At 45.0% G+C, this 19065-nt stretch overlaps 1 protein-coding gene across 4 annotated transcripts in view; it reads left to right on the top strand.

Annotated features, from left to right (window-relative positions):
• The window catches only part of MCF2 (MCF.2 cell line derived transforming sequence), a 128748-nt gene that overhangs the window by 48373 nt on the left and 61310 nt on the right, over positions 1–19065 (top strand). For all 4 annotated transcript variants that reach the window (XM_075941057.2, XM_075941058.2, XM_089781819.1 and 1 more), the window contains 5 exons: positions 840–956; positions 2885–3034; positions 15988–16112; positions 17087–17201; positions 18349–18468. In XM_075941057.2, coding sequence (XP_075797172.2) covers positions 840–956; positions 2885–3034; positions 15988–16112; positions 17087–17201; positions 18349–18468 — 627 coding nt within the window. The remainder of the gene's footprint in view (positions 1–839; positions 957–2884; positions 3035–15987; positions 16113–17086; positions 17202–18348; positions 18469–19065) is intronic.

Consider the following 19065-nt stretch of genomic DNA (forward strand, 5'->3'; position numbering starts at 1 on the left):
CGGGGTGAGAAAATCCCTGTTCGTAACTGCGGATCCGACATAAGTCGGATCCGCGTAACTCGGGGACTGCCTGTACAAGCTACTCACAGGAAATCTGGGTGTGTCACTAATCTGTCCATCCAACTGAAACTGAAAGTGGAGAATATTCTTTTTCTTAATTGTCAGTGAAAGATCAAATAAATGGCAAATTTGCCATTCAGTCTTCTTCTTTGCAAAGTTCTTTCTGTGGCTTCACCCATCTGCTTGCGCTCGACTCTGAGTTTTGGGACACTGGCAGCTGGCTAATTATGTCTGGCTCAGAAGAAGCTGGGTCCATTCATTTTAAGCCAACCAAAGTAGAATAACTAGATATTGTAAACTACATGCGTGTGTTACATAGTTTGTATTTGATATGTACACATTGATCTCAGATATGTGTAAAATGAAAGTATGTTGTAAAGAAATAATAGATGCAAAAATCAGTTTTGTAAATACAGTAGGGCCTTGATTTTTAAGAATACCATTCTAATGTATGAGTTGTATGAACCATTTTTCCTGACATAATAAATATGCACATAATGAAAGTAGTGTCAGTGAAGAATAAATCGACATCCCTTCATATTCTGGTGCCTCCAGCGCACTGGAAATTAGTTTGTAAGATGAGAAGAAATTTGATGCAAAATACAACCCTTCAACTTAAGCACCATGCCTCCTGCGATTTTTTGAGATGTTCAATTTTATGAAACTCTTCAATCCCCATTTAGTTTGTAAAATAGAGATTTGTACCTGACATACTGCAGGCTTGATTCATATGTTAATTATGCATCAGTTAAGGATGTTTCTTTGTCCCTTGTTCCCAGGTTGTTATGCTGAGCTCAGTCAGTGATTTGTTGTTGTATATTGATGAGAAGCAGCTAACTCCGGAGTTCGGGGGCACCTTGGAGTACCGTCATAGCGAATGGGTTATCTTCAGAACTGTACGTAGTGCTGCTTCTGTGGGGTTACTTTGTGTGAAGCCTAGCTCAAGCAGGGCCGAGTTCTACAAAGTGCTAAGAGCTGCTGCCCCTACCGAATACCTCCTAGGAAAGGATACACCGTCAGTTCCCTACTTAGTGCTCTGCAAGATCCAGCCCTTTGTGTAGCCCAAGATATTGGCAGTGCTTAACAGGATCTGAAAACAGAAGGGCTGTCTGTCATTACCCCCTCATTTACCTGTCTCCTAACCCATCCGTCCAGCGGTTTGTATGTATCCTCCATCCGCCCCACCTCATCTCTGCTGAGGGATTCTTCACCCTCTTCTCCCAGGCTAGCAGTGTCCTCTCTGCTCCTTCCGGGCAGAGGAACCATTCTGTTGCTCAGAGGAAGGAGTGGACCTGACTTGAGCTCCTAGGTTCTTTCTATTCCCTCCTTCCTTCCTGTGTGAATGGTGTCGTCTTATGAGCAGTCCTGATTGGCTGCCTTCCTAGGCAAGAGCAGCCAATCAGAGAGAGTTGGTCCTCCCCTCTCTCCCCCACTGTATAACAAACATGCATCCCTCAGCAACCCAACTGGCTTCTTAAAATTGTTATTTCAAAAGTACATGACCTGGCATACTTTAAGCATTGTTTATTGACTGGGATTTTCAAAGGAATATATGGGAGTTAGGCACTGATTAGTTAGGACTTCTATAGGTCCCTCATTGCTTTAAAATCATTTAAAAATTCTCCTCACAGCAGATCCAAAGATCATTTCCTATTGTCACGCTAGTTTAAAATGGCAAATACTGTGTGTTTTTCTTCGCGTGTGGGTTAAAGTAGTTAAATAACTGTGGTTGTTCCTTGCATGTGCTACTCTTTCATGTTGCCAGGTTTGTATGCCATTGGCCTCCATGCTTTCTCAGAGCTATATCCTGCCTCACTGAGCAATAGGTAGACTGTTATCTAGACAGCTCAAAACACTAATGAAAACGACTTCCAGTTACTGCTTCACGCTATCGTCCTGGAATGAGCACCACAAGGTCAGACCCAAGGGTGAAAGTAACTTAACATTTCTTACAGGTACTGTCCTTTTGTAACCTGGGTCCCTGCCAGCTCTTTAAATAGCTCCCTGCTGGCTTTTGCTGCAGCTCAGCCAGCTCTTGTCATAGCTGCACACCAGGACATACCTGCTTACTTTCACCTCTCAGACCTCTATATCGGCATGGAGCACATTGTAGGATCAGGACCAAAAGCATGTCTTTCAAGTTATGAACTGGCATTAAGTATTACCGACAGCACCTTACTGCTTAACAATGTACAGGAAACCCCTGCCTTACGACAGCCCAAGTTGCAACTCTTCACACTTATGGCCATTTTTTGTAAGTGTGGAAGGGGCTGAAAACCCCCGACTTATGTCCTTGGCCCACATTTATGATGGCGCACGGAGCCTATCATAAATGCGGGTTTGAGTTACGATGCCCCCGACTTGCGACGCTATCCCAGGATCCGATCGCGTCGCAAGTTGGGGGCAGCCTGTAACATACTGAACTTTATTTAAAAAGACAAGGCTGAGAACATTCAGAGAAAACCAATTAAAAAAAATAAAAATGTCTAATGTTTCTGCATGTTATAACATTCACAAGGGAGACCCATCATAGAGTAATTGGGTGGCTTAGCTTTTCCTTTTGGACAAGGATTAAATTACATGAACTTCCCGGCTACTCTGAAGCTAATGCCAAATCTCCCACTGGCTGTCAGACAAGCAGATTTTGAGACCTGGGGTGCTCAAATGAGCTCTAAGAAGTTAATTACTCAGCTCCCATTGAATGTCAGTGGCTTGGATGCGCCTAACCCTCTTAGGCTTATCAGCATTGGGTCTCAGTGCATTTTTTGATGCGATCTTAGAATATCCTGACTACTGAGATGATGAAATAATTGTCTTCCACCAGGCTATAGAGAGTTTTGCGCTAACAGTGAAGGAAATTGCGCAGATGTTACAGGCTTTCGGCACAGAACTGGCAGAAACAGAACTACCGGATGACATGTATTCAATTGAGCGCATCCTGGCTTTGCGCACAGAAAAGTATTGTCAGCTCAAGGTATGCTACTCAGAAACTCAGCTCTGTATTAAGCCAGTCGCATACTGTCAGGTAGGACTTCTGTGGTTTGATTGACTATTCTCTCTCCCTCCCTTCCTTCCTTCCTCCCTCCTTCTAGTGTATTTGTTATGACCACTAAAATAAACCATAATCATGTCTGTATGTTACCTCTTTATTTGCCTTTCACCTATTCAAACAATTGTCATGCCAGCGCCCAGGAAATGATGTCTATTCCCAGCTGCTTATTTGATAGCTATACTAGTGTCAGAACGCTAGAAACAAACCAAAAGTTTGCCCATTCTTGAGCATGCACCACATTCTTCAACAACGTTGTGTCTTCCAAGGAAGAACTATGAAAGGCTTTTCTCATGGATCTGCTTGTTCATACCCAAATCTGGCATATGCAGAGGGAACAGAATGCCAGTTTCCCACTGACATCAAGGGGAGTTTTGTATCTATAAAGAGAGCAGAAAAGAATGGTAGATTTGAAGGAGAATTTTGACCCATCACATCACACGTCTCATGAATGTGGCTGCTTATTCACAGATACGGTGGGGCAAAGTCATTTGGGAGAGCAGGATTTGAGGGGAGGCAGTGAATGTATAGCTAATATATATTTCAGAGAGTTGGTCTGTGAGTGCGTCTGTCTGTTTGTCTGAAATTTTCAGCAGTTATACATTTATATGGGGGGACAGCTGCCTCCCCCTTCCCACCTTGCCTCTGCTTCAGGTACATGTGGCCCCGCGGGAGCTGGTACATGTAGCAAGCTAGATCCCACGTGCACCGGCTCCCCGTGCCACTGCTTCTGCCTGCCCCCTCATGCAGTGAGGGGCAGGGAGTAGCTTGCATATAATCGTGATCATTAACGAATGAACCCAGGCTCATCGGTTAACCATTTAATCATGTACACTAGCACATTCCTAGTATGGGTTTAGTTGTGCCAGGAAAATGGGATATGCCCAGAATGGGATTGCTTCTAATAAAACCATACAGAAAAGAAACAGAATCACCAGGTAGGTGAATGGCTTGCTGGGGGTGCCTCCCTTCCCCCATTTGAGACTGCTCCAGCCTCGAGTCTCCCACCTCCAGCCCCCCTCTCCTCCAATTTGTATGGAAGCATTGCTGGCTATTCCCCTTTGTCAGGGAGCGAGGGGAAAGTGCACAGTTTGCTGCCTTCTGGGAAATGCAGGGGGCAGACAAACCTGGACCTTCTCCATCTGGGAGACATGCATCTCTCCCTCAGCTGTACCCTCTGGAGCTGCAGTGGCCATGGAGAGGCACTTTTCACCTGGCCCCAAGCTGCTCAGGGGTTTGCCTTTTCTCCAGGCTGGCTTAGGATTGTTGTTGCCGACTGCAACTGGTTGTGGGGTCTGCAGGTGGTTCAGTTCCCTGGAAAGGCCTTCCGCCTTCCTTCCTAGTATGACCCTCACTGAAGTGTGGGGCCCTGTTCTTATATCTCATGTCCTGCCTCTGCACTTCCTGTGAGGGGAAAGGCCTGGGTCTAGCTGCATCCAATAGGGAGAATTAATCCCCCTCCCCCATGCCAGAATTAGTCCACTGTGCCTCATTACACGGTTCTTTTCTCTTCCAAGTTTTCTCAATGGAGTCCAAACTAAACCTTGGAAAAACAGATATGTGAGTAAATCTGAAATGTTTAGTTAGATGCAATCAGGTTATTTCCTTTTTTTTTTTGGTTTGTGGGATTCTGCTGTGCTGCACCCAGGTACCTCCCCCCATACACTGTCACTTTTAAACTGAATTCCTGGGAAACAATTCTCTGTGCTTTTAATCTGCTCTTTTTCAGTTGCTCTGTAATGCATAGCCACCACATATGTTTTACTAAGCATGTCTTCTTTGTTTTGTTAGTCAGAAAAAAGATGATTTTATTTATGATCTGGTTCCTGTAGCCTAAAAGGCAGGAGGTTCCACGTGCACATGCCTGAGAGTGAAAGGTCAACTGTTAGGAATTATGGTTTCTTTTTAAGCTCTCTCGTGAGGGAGGGTTAAAGAACGTTGGGGTACCCCACAGGGAGACATTCCCAAGTGCATCTTCCTGGGTTCTCAAAGGAGTTTTTGCATTGGGTGGTGGCAGCATAACCTTGGGGAGGTTTTTTAAGCAGAAGCCTTTAGTGGCAAGTTATTTTAAGGTCTTTTGCAGGTCCCCACATGTGCCAGAGTGAAGAACAGTTTTGGCATGTGCCAACTACGCAGCTTTCATCTGATTCAATGTCTCTCTTGAAACTCAACAGCTCTTCCATCTTTCTTACCTGCATAACTTCAGCGTTTTCAGTCTTCATCTTTTAACCAGGGTCTTCAAACACAGATGTCCACCCTGATACCATATTTCCCGATATTTCTTTGCTGTTGGCCAAAAGGGCCAGATCGCCAGCATACATTCGTTTTTTCTCTGTCTCCACAGGCTTGTTCTTGTACTAATTAATTCCATAGCTAGGATGAAGAGAAGTGGATTCAACATGCTGCCTTGTCTTAATCCCTCCATCCCCTCAGAACACTCTAGAATGCCATGTATTGGCACCATCTTACCTCTACATGCAGGAACTGTGTGAAGGGTCATCGCTTCTCGAAGTCCCCCTCCCATCCATCTCAATACCTGAAACTCCAGCTCCTGTGGAACCAAGTTGCATGCGTTCTCTAGAATATAGCAATTCCATTGTTCATTCTTTCAGACTTTTGTCTTGTTGCAAAATATTGGGTCTATATTATTCCTTTCCTTCCTAAAGCCATGTTCTCCTCTCCTGTAATTTCTGTTGCCTAAAGCTTGCCTCCAAAACTCTCCAGGAATTTGGGAGGCTGACTTGGTAGGGTGATGCTTTGATAGGCGTTTGGATCATTAACATTATTCTTTGCATTCAGAGAGGCACAATCAATCCCATTCTCCACTCATCTGGCATCTTGGCTTGCTCTCAGCAGACACATATATGACATTCCCCACATTACAATTTGGACCATTCAACAGCTGTGTCCCTCCAGCCCGAGATACCGTTCACATTGCTTTTTCACTGCTAAACAGTCACCTCTCAGGCTCTGCCCACACCCAGCCTCTAACTTGTAACCTGCTCTCAGGTAAACATTATTGAGTGCCACTAGCCAGCCACTCATGAATTCAATGGCAGAGCAACACCCACAAATTTTCTTGTCCCAGATTTCCCCCCAGAGATGTGTCTTGTCGTGTACAATGCATTCACTGCGCAGTAGAAGCTCACATCAAATCTGTCATTTCTTCAAAAGGAATATGATAATGCACCATCTTTGTTGCCCCAAATGGAGTTTTTCATATACTGTAACACAAACACATTGGTTAAGAGAAAACAGTAATAGAACAGTGAATCCATCTGAAGTTCACAGAGCTGGATTTTAAGGGATTGCAAGTGATGATGTATAAAACTCAGAATTGAGCACAAAAGGAAAATAAAAGAAAATAAACAAACTAATACCAAACTCCACCAGCTAACTAAGCTTAAAAGCAACAGTTTTGTCTCATCAGAAGTGGCAGTGTATTTCACAAGGCTGGGACACTTCCTCCCTGAGTTCCTTGCCTTTCAGGTGTCTTTTTCTGTTTTAGGCAAAATTTAATAGATTTTTGTGGGCCCTAAAAGTTTCATTTTTTTCTGATGTGAGAAAAAAATTAAAACATTTTCTTCAACCCTAAAAGTTGGTTTTTTTTCTTCTGATTTTAAAAGAAATTAAAACATTTTTGTGGGCCCCTAAAAGTATCATGGGCCCTAGGCGCTGTGCCTAATGGATAAGTCGGCCCTGATTAGTAGGAGGGAAGAAGGTAAATATACCTGGTGCATTACCATGTACCATTTCAGAATGTTGTACACCCATAATTACTGAGCCTGGTGATTTAAAACTTTACACTGGAAGCTTTTTGTCTTGTCCTGTGTGTACATACTTCATCTGCAGCAATAAAGCCCCGAGCTCAGGGTAGGAGTATATCTATGTTTTAATCACTAGAGTGATGCAACTTCTTTCATTAACTAAGCTGTGTCTACAGTCAGGTGTTAGATTGACCTAACTACATGAATGTTTTCACAGCATTGAGCAATATAATTTTTTGCCAGCCCCAAACCATCATCTTTGTCACATGAGAGTCATATGTGGGTCCTGCAGCTTAGCAGGCCTGGGATGGAAGTTTCCATCCCTCTATACCCAGCTTAGCATAGCCTGGGACCCTGCAAGCACAAACAGTAGATGGGCTTTATCAGCTCTAACCCTTGAGCTGGGAAACTACTGAGCGGTAAACAAGTTTGACCTCAGTCTCAGTCCATAAGAGTGCTAAGAAAGGCATTGAGCCACCAAGTAAACAGTTGTAGTATAACTAGTGTAGGGAGTTTTGTGTCCGGTGAGTCTCTTCAGGGACCTAAACCTTGAAGGGTGCCCTGAATCCCCCTAGCTGGAGCCACGTCCACTGCAACCAGGTGTGAGGTGACCAGAACGGGACTCTCCGCAGACCTGAAAGGGCATAAGCATTTCCAAGTGCCTGTTACTCTCATATGCATTGCTTTGCCTTTGCTGATTGTTGTATTATTTTGCAGTAGTTGTGTAACCATTTGGCAGTATTAAGCCTGTAATAGTAATGATGTCGTGAGATTTGTATTGTTTTGCAGTAGCTGTGTAACCATTTGCCAGTATTAAGTCTGTAATAGTAGTGACGTAGTGAGATTAATAAAAAGCAACTATCTATCCCTAATCGACTCTGTCTTGAAGCGAATCCACAACCCTGTTGGGCCCTGGCCCTGTGATTTGACAATCTTCCTCCAGCTTTTTGTACAGTTCCTCTTCAGCCTCCATTCTTGCCTTACAGTATATCTACACAGCAGCGTTATTTCGAAATAAATCATTATTCCAAAATAGCACAGTGCACATCTACACTACAAGCCATTATTTCGAAATAGTGTCAAGCTGGAGGACTTCTTATCCGACTCCTATAACCCTCATTTCACAAGGAATACGGGAAGTCGAAGGAAGAGTGTTCTTCCTTCGACTTCCTGCTCGGTAGACAGCACCAAAGCCAAATTGAGTTATTTCGATTTAAGCTATGTAATTAACTTAGCTGAAGTTGTGTAGCTTCATTCGATTTTAGCCCTGCAGTGTAGACATACCCTATAGTGCTTCTATAGCTTCCTTTTTTGCTTTTGCACTAGTATTTGATTGTCTCATTATAGGATCATAGAACTGGAAGAAACTATGAGAGGTCATCAAATCCATTCCCCTGCACTTATGGAAGGACTAGATCATCATCTGGATCATCCCTGGCAGGTGTTTGTCTAACCTGCTCTTATCTTCAGTGATGGAGATTCCACAGCCTCCCTACACAATTTATTTCAGTGTTGGACCACCCTGACAAAGTTTTTCTTAAGGTCCAACCTAAACTTCCCTGTCTGCAATTTAATCCCATTGTTTCTTGTCCTGACCCCATAGGTTTAATCCCATTGTTTCTTGTCCTGTCCCTATAGGTTAAGGAGAACAGTTTTTCTCCCTCCTGATGGAAAATGATCTGCATTATCAAACTCTGGACAATTCTTTTCTTTTCACCTTCTGCACATCAGGCTTCCATCACCATCTTATCCTGCCCACGCATCCCATTTTATCACCCGTCCTGCTGCATATTCCCTCCACTGCCATAGTGGAACATTCTTTATACTTTTTCATTTGCATGCAGACTTAGTTGTCACTGGCAAAGCGTGAAAGCCTTCCTTCATTTTTTGGCAGAACTCTTCCTTTTCTTGTTTCTTTAATATTTACAGATATTTTTCACTTCTTTGAGATTATGATGAAAAGAGTATAGGCTTAAGCAAGTATTGTGGTACAGCAGCCGCCTGCCAAGCTGTTGTTTTTGACACTGCTGCGTTTGTTGGAAGGCCAGAATGGGTATCATTCTGAAATCCTTAATGACAGTTCAGAGATTTCAAGGCCAAAGGGGGCCACAGTGATCATGTAGCCTGACTGCCTGTATCAGAGAAACCATAGAGATTGCCCCACAGAATACCTAGAGCAGGTCTTTCAGAAAAATAACCAAATTGATGCTGGAGAATCCACCACAGCCAGTGGTAAGGTGTTCCAATGGTTAATTACTCTCACCATTAAAATTTATATTTTAAGATTGATTGGCTAAGTGCTCCTATGGATTTGAATTGACAGCCTGCACCACTGGAGATAGATGCTGCAGATCAGTGCCAACAATCTGTGTTTTTGACTGCTCATACAGACAGTGGGGCTACTAATGCATAAAGTTAGTAGGATCAGGAATTGGTTTTGCACTAGAGTGTCATAGCTTAATCTGATAAAGAATGTATACTTTATACATAGTATATTATGACATTTATAGGGCATTGTCTTTATAGCATGTTCCCAGTTATAAATACAAACACTGTCAACCCAAACACACTGTGTGTGTATTAGGGATGTGAAGTGTTAACCGAATAACCACTAAGCATCTCCCTTAATGGGTGATGGTTACTGGTTCGAGTTAACTGGTGGGGGCTGGAGCAGTTCCCTGTGGGCTGGGGGTCCTGCTGCGGACAGGGGCTGCTCCAGATGTCTGGAGCTGCCCCTGTCCATGGCAGGCCAGGGATGGGGGAGAACGCAGGCAGGGGCTGCTTCGGCTGGGCTGGAGCAGCCCCTGTCTACGGGGGTGCGGGGGTCACTCCAGCTCAGCTGCAGCATGGGGGGTGCTCCGGCCCAACCTAATTGGTTACCTGGTTAAACTTCACATTTAATTGGTTAACCAATTAAACGTGATTTTACATCTCTAGTGTGCATGTGTCATCTATAGATAGATGATAGAGAATATAGGTGCTTATAAAATATATACAGCATAGTAAAATATTGCTGTATTTTTAAAAACAGCTGCAATACACCTGGTATGCATTGTATTTCATGCCTCATTTAATGCTTGCGCTTAAAAATACATCCATAGCTAATGAAGAAAATGTTAATCATAAATAAATATAGAAATATCCGTGATGCCTGCTTTTTTTTGTGTGGGGAAGACAAAAATGCTGTGAGTTTTCATTTGCATTTAAAACATTGAGATGTTGCTTTTAAATTGATTATTCAGTGGAAATCATCTGTTGTTCATTCATTAGTTTAAAATATCAAAAAGGCTGTTGAGTTTTTGAACAAAATGTAGCCTGGTTGTGTGTGTGTTTTCAAGAACATGAAAGATTAGGCTAGATAACAAATTGTGCGCAGGTTGCGATAATAACGATACAAGATTCTTGGATTGCTGTCATGGCAACTGAAAGATCGGGGCAAGAGGTTTAGGATATAAGAACTATCACATATATTAGATCAGAGAAACTGTGTAGCTGTGATACTGAACAGAAGGCTGTAATAAAGGTAATGAGAAAAAAGACAGAAGCTAGTTGAGCAGACTAAGAAATTAACCTCTTTGATATACTGAAAGGGGGGAAATCATATCTAACATCTAAAAACATTGAGTAGTTCTGTAGCACCTTAGAAATAAATGCCTAGACTTCGTCTCTAAGGTGCCACAGGACTTCTCGTTGCTTTTACAGTTACAGACTAACACGGCTAGCCCTCCGAGATATTTAACACCCGTTCAGTTGCTCTTAATGCTTAGGCTTCATCATCTGAAATTGTCTTACACACAAGGAGAATTTAGGACTCTGGAGAGCTAAACATGAAAAGGATGAAGTAGCAGCCACCTCTCGCCTAAAGCATCCTGTGCTATTCCTCTTCCCTTTGAGTTTCCTGGATCAAAAAGGGTCAGAACTTTTGTCCTACATCATTTTGATTTTTGTTTATATGCTAGTTGATAGAAACACATGCTAATGGTTTGCATGCACGAGTTCTGACCAGCTGATTGGTCCAGCCCTCCACTTGCCCCAGCTCAACTTCATGTCACACCTGCTCCTCTTACCCTCTTCTGGCTTGGCCCTCTCACTTTCCTTTCCTATGCTTTTCGTTCCAGTAAACTCCAGCACCCCCACCCCAAATTGTGAAACTAACATGACATTTGCCACTCTCACAGTGTTCACCCTGCTTGTGTGTTCTATCTCCTCCCCTGCCCTCAGATATCTGGTCTGTTTAGACTGTAAGTTCCTTGGGGCAAGGGTTGTCTGTCAAACTGTGTCTGTACCACAGCTGGCACAATGGGGTATTTGTCCATGACTGGAGTCCCTAGGCTCTACCATAATATAAATAGTAAGTGTGGAAGAAAGCATGGGCTACATAACCAAAACTGTTACGTTCTTTTACCATAGTAAAGCTAGTGAAATGCACAGAATCCCATGATGGCTCTGTCCCCCATCTCCTTAAAGAAACCAGTTCCTTGAGATACTCTAACTTGCTACGTGTATGCTAATCTGTCCAGGCGTACTTCTGAAGGAAGTGTGAGACTAGCTGCTATTTAATCTCCTCCCTCCCATGAGGATCCTGCTGCTCCTTTCCATAGAAAGAAGAAATATCCGAGAACAGCACATGCAAGGAATGCTGGGTACAACTACAGTTCTCAGGCCCTGGGGCTTCTCATTAATCAATGAACTGCCTATATGTTGGCCTTGACAGTACCAGGTGGTACCGGGCATTGCCATGCTCAAGAGGCAAGACAGGATTCAGTCATAGCCATGAATCACTTGATCACTTTGAGCTCTTGATTACCAATTCTGTTCGTTCCCTCTGGGGCACCTGGCATTGGCCACTTTTGGCAGGCAGGATACTGGGGTAGATGGACCTTTGGTCTCACCCAGTATGGGTGTTCTTATGTTCTAAAAGCTCTTCCTTGAAAAGAGTTGTCTTCAGAGGGAAGTTGCATGTTGTGATATACCCAACCAAATGCCTTTGGTGGGACAATTGGGTCATTAGTAGCAGGGCCGCATTATGACTTTTGTGGGCGCCCTAGGCACTTTTGCCTAAGTGGGCCCCTTCCTCCATAAAAAAAAAAATTATTTTTCACACAACTTTAAATACTTCAACATTTTTTTTCTGTTTTAGGCAAAATTTAATAGATTTTTGTGGGCCCTAAAAGTTTCATTTTTTTCTGATGTGAGAAAAAAATTAAAACATTTTCTTCAACCCTAAAAGTTGGGTTTTTTTTCTTCTGATTTTAAAAGAAATTAAAACATTTTTGTGGGCCCCTAAAAGTATCATGGGCCCTAGGCGCTGTGCCTAATGGATAAGTCGGCCCTGATTAGTAGGAGGGAAGAAGGTAAATGTACCTGGTGCATCACCATGTACCATTTCAGAATGTTGTACACCCATAATTACTGAGCCTGGTGATTTAAAACTTTACACTGGAAGCTTTTTGTCTTGTCCTGTGTGTACATACTGCATCTGCAGCAATAAAGCCCCGAGCTCAGGGTAGGAGTATATCTATGTTATAATCACTAGAGGGATACAACTTCTTTCGTTAACTAAGCTGTCTCTACAGTCGGGTGTTAGATCGACCTAACTACATGAATGTTTTCACAGCATTGAGCAATGTACCTAGGTCATCGACTTAAGCTCTAGGTGCACGTCAGAGGTGCCGCTGTGATCGATGTGGGTATAATTTTAAGAGATAAAGGTGAGAGGAATCTCCTCCCAACCTCTAAATTGGAAGGAACACTCTGTTCTCGCTTCCCTTTCCTCCACCCCCAGATTCAGCCCCTTCTTGGCAGCTGCCAAGCAAGCTGGTGGGGGGGAAAATAGCCATCTGAGTCCTTTGCTTAGTGCAGCGTGGCATTCTTTCCTTGACTCTGCCACTATGGCTGCTCTGTGGGGCAGACAACAGGCTGATTTTTGGAGCCTCAGCCCCCATACTACCTGCCTCGCAATAGACTCTGTATTCTGGGCAGGACCTTGGCAAGCCAACAAGCCCTGACCCCATCCACCTTCATTTCCCCCCATGCTCCCCTGAAAGATATTTGGAGCTGAGGAGAAGGAGGAACCAACAAGGGGGAAGGGAGCTTCTGAGGGTACAAGATGGGAGAGGGAGGACCTGAGATGAGGGATCGTGGGGAGTGGCAGGCTGAGGGGGGAGTTGTGGTGATGGATCTAGATGTGAGTGGCTCAGACATGGCAGTGGGGAGATGCAGGCTCAGGGATGGGCCTTGGGGAAGAAAGCTGGGGAAGAGGGTAAGATGAGGTGGTTTGGGGAGGAAAGAGGTGGAGGGAAGTGGATTCGAGGGGTCTGGTGGGCAAGTGGAGTGAAGATGGATATATGGGGAAGACGCAGCGAGTGAGTGGTGGGGAGCCTGAGGTACTGAGAGAGCCTTTTTGGGAGCAGGAAAGAGGATTTTGGTGGGTGAGAAGGATTTGAGGCAGTATGAAAGTCTGTTTCCCCTTAAACTATGTGTACTGATCAACAGGAGGCACCCACTGCAATGCATGCTCATGCCACACGTAAAGGCGTTGCCAGCTGAGCCTGTTCTGTGAGGTCCCCTCGGTGCTGGAATGCACTGCGGGAGCCCACAGGGGTTACCAGCATAGCTTGCAATACAGGCAGTCCCTGGGTTACGTACAAGATAGGGACTGTAGGTTTGTTCTTAAGTTGAATCTGTATGTAAGTCGGAACTGGCATCCAGATTCAGCCACTGCTGAAACTGATCAGCGGCTGATTCCAGGAAGCCTGGGGCAGAGCAACTCTGCCTCGGGCTTCCTGTAGTCCGCGCTGGTCAGTTTCAGCAGCGGCTGACTTGGGGACGCCTGGGGCAGAGCAGCTGGGGTGCTTCTGGGTTGCTCCAGTAGCGCTGCTCCTCGGCGCTACTGGACCAACCCACCAGCACCCCAGCTGCTCTGCCCCAGGCATCCTGATTCAGCCGCTGCTAAAACTGACCAGCAGCGGCTGAATCAGGATGCCTGGGGCAGAGCAGCTGGGGTGCTGCCGGGTTGGTCCAGTAGCGCCCAGAGCAGCGCCCCAGCTGCTCTACCACAGGCGACCGGAGAAAAGCCTGGTCTGCTGGAGGGCGGGGGGGGGGGGGGGGCGTACTAACTGCGCCCCCCCCCCCCAGCAGACCAGGGAGATGCGGGCGGCGGACCGAGACACACCGTGGTCCCGCCGCCCGGGTCCTCCGCGGCTTTTCTCCGCGTCTCCCTGGTCTGCTGGAGACCAGCAGACCAGGGAGACGGGGAGCAAAGCCGGGGAGCACGCAGGCAGCGGACAGCCCAGATGCACCACGGTTGTCCCGCTGCCGGCGTCCTCAGAGGCTTTGCTCCCCGTCTCAGCAGACCAGGGAGATGGGCAGCAAACCCCGTTCGTAACTGCGGATCTGACATAAGTCGGATCCGCGTAACTCGGGGACTGCCTGTACTGAAAATCCCTTTTATTTCAGACTAGCACATTTACCTTAAGGAGGGGCTTAGGGCAGGGTGTTGGGGGTGTGGTGGGTGCAGGAGTCAGAGTTGTGGGGTGAGGAGGGAGTCTGGGTAGGGGATTGTGTGTGTGTGTGTGTGTGTTTGTAGGGGGATGCGTGGGGAAAGTGGGGGTGGCTGCTTGCTCTTCCCTTTCCAGTCCCTGTCAGGGAGCAAGAGAAAAGTACACAGCTTGTCTGCCCCCAGCCAGAGTGAGGAATGCAGCAAACTCTGCACTTTCCCCACACTCCCTGATGAAGGGGAACATCCAGCAGTGTCCCCATATGAATTTGGGCGTGGGACTTCAGTTCCCTCCCCAGAACACCTGGAGTGGGTAGAAAGCTCAGAGCTGGGGCAGCTCCAAATTGGGGTGTGCCCCCCCCCCCCAGCCAGTCCCTTTCTCCTGCCTGGTGATTCTGTCCCTTTTTTCTGTATGGTGTTTCTGAGAAGCCCAGTCCAGGCACATCCCATTTTCCTGGCACAACCAAACCCTGACCTTGCTTTAACTTGTGTTTTGAGGAAGCTGTATACCAAATGCGGTGGTCCTATCTCTTACCATTTAGGAGGCGTTCTTGAACAAGTGGGCAGACAGACAGACAGACAAATTCTCGAATATATAGTAGTGTGTCCACAGAGGTGGTTATACCAGCATCGTTAGAGCCATTTAATTGTCCCTCGGCAGGTCTGCTGGACAGTTTCCCCCATATTGACTAGCCCTTCCTCAGTTTTCTCTTTTGCTTCCTGAGACGTGTCTTTCAGCCCAGTTCAATCACCAGAGTAGTTTTCTACTTGTTAATCATAACTGACCCTGCTCAAACAGTTGCTTGCTGTATGAAAATAAACAAAACACTTTTTTCTTGGGCTGAACCTGCTGCAGAGTAACATTTTTCATCTGATGCTGAAAAACTCAAATGCCAAGCTTTTCGTTTTAATCCACTTCAAGTGAGTTTGTAATGAAACTGTTGGCAAACCTTTGTTTATAGAGACTCTGGTATGTTCTGTTATACAGTTGCAGTCTCAAGGTCAATGAATAGGCAGCGTAGCGTGCGTGGATGTTTATTCTTTTTGTGTTCTTGACCTTAACTGAAAAATGCAACATATTCAGTACACCAGACTTAGTCTATCTAAACTATATTATTTATTAACCACTATATACTACTTCTGTAGTGCTTTCCATCCAATGCTATGAAAGTATTAACTTCCCTGCAAAATGTGCTAACATCCTCGTTTTACAACAGGGAACACGGAGATTCAGGGCATGTCTCCACTTACCAGAGGATCAATGCTCTGGCGCTCAGTCTTCTAGGGTTCGATTTTGTGGGTCTAGTAAAGACTTGCTAAATCAAATGGCCCATTGGCATCGGTATATTTTGTGGTTGTGAGGAGTAAGGGAAGTCGACAGGAGCATTTCTCCTGTTGACCCCCTGTGCTGACGGTGCCAAGCTCAGCTGAAGGAAGGTACATCGACTCCAGCTATGTTATTTATGTTGCTGGAGTTGTGTATCTTAAGGCAACCTTCCCCTTGCAGTGTAGACTTGGCCTCTGAGAAATGAAGTGACTTGTGCAAGCAGATCAGTGTTCAGCCTGACAGTGTCTGAGAATAAACTAACCAGTGGTATGCTACATTTGTGCAGGGAGATATTACAATTGTAACAAAAGAAGGAAATGAGCTGTTAAGTAGTTTAGAAGAGCCTGATGCTGACGAACATAGACAGAAACAACACCGCGACAGACCTGGAGACTGGGACACTGTGAATCGGTGAGTGCAACGTGCCACATTTTTTTTATTTGGAATGAGAATTCTCAAGATATTCAGACTAAAATAAGACTTTAAGTGTATTAAGCCATGCATGCTTTTCCATATCAGCAGTGGTCAATACAGGGAAAGATACGATTCTGTCATGGGCTCTCTTCCATCTCCACCACTAACTTGTTTTTGCAAGTGAGTTACCTTGGCCGTGACTCTGTTTCCCCATTGTAAAATGGGAGGAAGTGGCATAGCAACACTCTGAGGGTATGTCTAGACTACATGGCTCCGTCGACAGAGCCATGTAGATGAGTTTACTAGACATAGGAAAATGAAGCGGCGATTTAAATAATCGCCGCTTCATTTACATCAAAATGGCCACCGCGCTATGCTGATCAGCTGTTTGGCGGCACAGAGGGGCAGTCTGGACTCTCCGCGATTGACAACGGAAGTCTTTGTCGACCGCTCTGGTAAACCTCTTTTTACGAGGCATAACTGAGCGGTCGACAAAGGCTTCCATTATCGACTGCAGATCGTCCAGACTGCCCCTCTGTGCCGCCAAACAGCTGATCGGCACCATGTGGTGGCCACTTTAATGTAAAAGAAGTGGCGATTATTTACATCACCACTTCTTTTTCCTATGTCTAGTAAACTCATCTACATGGCTCCGTCGATGGAGCCATGTAGTCTAGACATACCCTGAGTGAAAGTCCCGTAGATGTTATAGATAAGATAAAATAGAAATAATTATACCTACCTCACATTGGCCTTAATGATGTCTGTAAGGTTCTTTGAGAGCTGCACGCAATGAGTTAGATATACAACTAATGAGTTATCATTAGAGATGGGACCCGAATGGAAAGATTCAAAACTCGTCTTAAGTTGAGTGGACTCTGGGGTCAGAACTTTGCTGTTTAGTCTCATCTCCCATTGACCAGTACTGGCCAACTCTTTTTTTAGTCCTCTCCTTTTTCATCATTGTTCAGGTTACTTGCTCAGTTGCATGAGATGGAAACCGCTTTTGATGGCTTCTGGGAAAAACACCAGCTAAAAATGGAGCAGTATTTGCAACTATGGAAGTTTGAGCAAAGTTTTCAAGAGGTATGGAAAGACAGATTTTTTCCCTCTACACAGCTGGGTGTAATAAAAAGAGATTGCAGCAACTGTACTATTGTACTGTCAGACGCAGGCTTCCATTCAGAATAAATGCACAGAAACCTTTGTAACCGGATGGTGGGAAGAAAAGGCAGTACCACCCAAAACCATAGACACACGGAAAAGCCAAATAGAAGCTGAATCCTATAACCCAAGGGTTCTAAAATGCAGGGGCTAGGGCTTTCATTGGTAGAACTCTCTCTCTCTCTCTCTCTCTGTGGGTGTGGGTGTGGGTGTGTGTGTGCACGTGCACACCAGAAAGACAAGACAAACTGAAGTAATACTAACTGAGAGAGACTGAGAAAGAGCCAGGACAAGTACAGAAGTATAAGAAGCTAGGGAAGGAGCTTCTGGATCCGTTTTTGATGAAAGAGGACTGGGCTGTAAGCAGAGACATATCTCCTTTTGGTTTTAATTCCTTCTACATTTGGAGAAGTAGGATTTTGTACATTCCCTGGTAAACAAACAAGATTGCGTGACAGAAAATACAAGTCTCTCTGGTCAGTGTTGTCTCCAAACTGAGACACGTGCAAGACCCCAATCTTTGCCACTTGAGGCAAAAAGGGTTGATACTGGATAAAACCAAGGCTACAGCCCTGAGCAACATAGTTCTATTGAATTAATCTCCTGTGTAGCTAGCGTTATATCATTGGGAGAGCTGCTCCCACCCACAGATTAACTATGCCAATGGGAGAAAATGCCTCATAAGCGTTGGGGTATCTTCACTTGGTGCAGCATGTTTCCGGGGTAAACCTTCCTTTAGAAAACCACAGCTGATGATTGTCAGGCTTTGGTATGTTTTTCTTGCAGTTTGAGATGTCTCACTTAGAAAGCTTAACAATAACTTAATGAGACCTATGGTTTTAGTGCTGAACCCAAGTTCATGCACTGTGCTACACCCAAGTGGGTTTGATTGTACTTCCATCTGCTCTCTATGTTCCTCTGTGGTAGCCCAATCTATTCATTCCCCAGCTGATCTCCATGTGTGGTTTTCCATGTTATTTCTGATGCTCTGTGTCACTCTGTTTGGTGTGAGAACAGTTTTATGCTGATCACTTGTGCCTTTCTGCAATTGTTATCTTCTTATTTTTAGCTCCAGAGAACCATGGAATTTTTAATGGGTCAGCAAGCCGAAGTGCCGGATACTGGAAACAGCGTGTCTGAAGTCAAACAGAGACTCCAAGACTTGGGTAATTTAGATGGAATGGCTCAGGTGAGAGAATCTTTTAAATGATAGCGGTACCCAGGAAACATTATAGGTGCTTTCTGAGCTTGCCAGGACTACGGCTCTGAAACGGCCTCACTCCCTTCTAACTATAAGAGTGCATCTTTCAACTCTATGGAACTTCATTCAGCACACATTGAAAACCTAATGGCCAAGAATTTGGTTATCCTAGCCAAAATAAGTCACGGAACCACCACAAAATCTATCACAAATAAAAAAACCAGGGTGCTGCCCATATTAAAAACCAGGGTGCTGCAGATCTGGGGGAAGAGTTATTTATCTAATAAATGAAATTACTTAATCCCTGTTCCATAGGTGCGCACCATCAAGTGAAGAGGCAAGACAAGTCCCTGTCCTAAAATGTTGGCAAGCAAAGTGGGCAATGTATAGGTGAAGCATAGACGATGTGACAAAGAAGGAGAGGGACAGATGTGGTGAAGTTTGCTGGGAGTCTTACCGATGGCATGCTTTTGGCTTAGTGATCTATGGTATTGAGGGCCCCGCTCCTTTTGGTTCCTTTGCGAATCTCAGTCACTGTTAATACGATTACGTGAAAAGGCCTTGTGCTGATGGGCCAAGAAGGGT

The sequence above is a fragment of the Pelodiscus sinensis genome, chromosome 13 (assembly GCF_052426305.1).
Source record: "Pelodiscus sinensis isolate ZL-2025 chromosome 13, ASM5242630v1, whole genome shotgun sequence".
In the NCBI taxonomy this organism is placed as follows: domain Eukaryota; kingdom Metazoa; phylum Chordata; order Testudines; family Trionychidae; genus Pelodiscus; species Pelodiscus sinensis.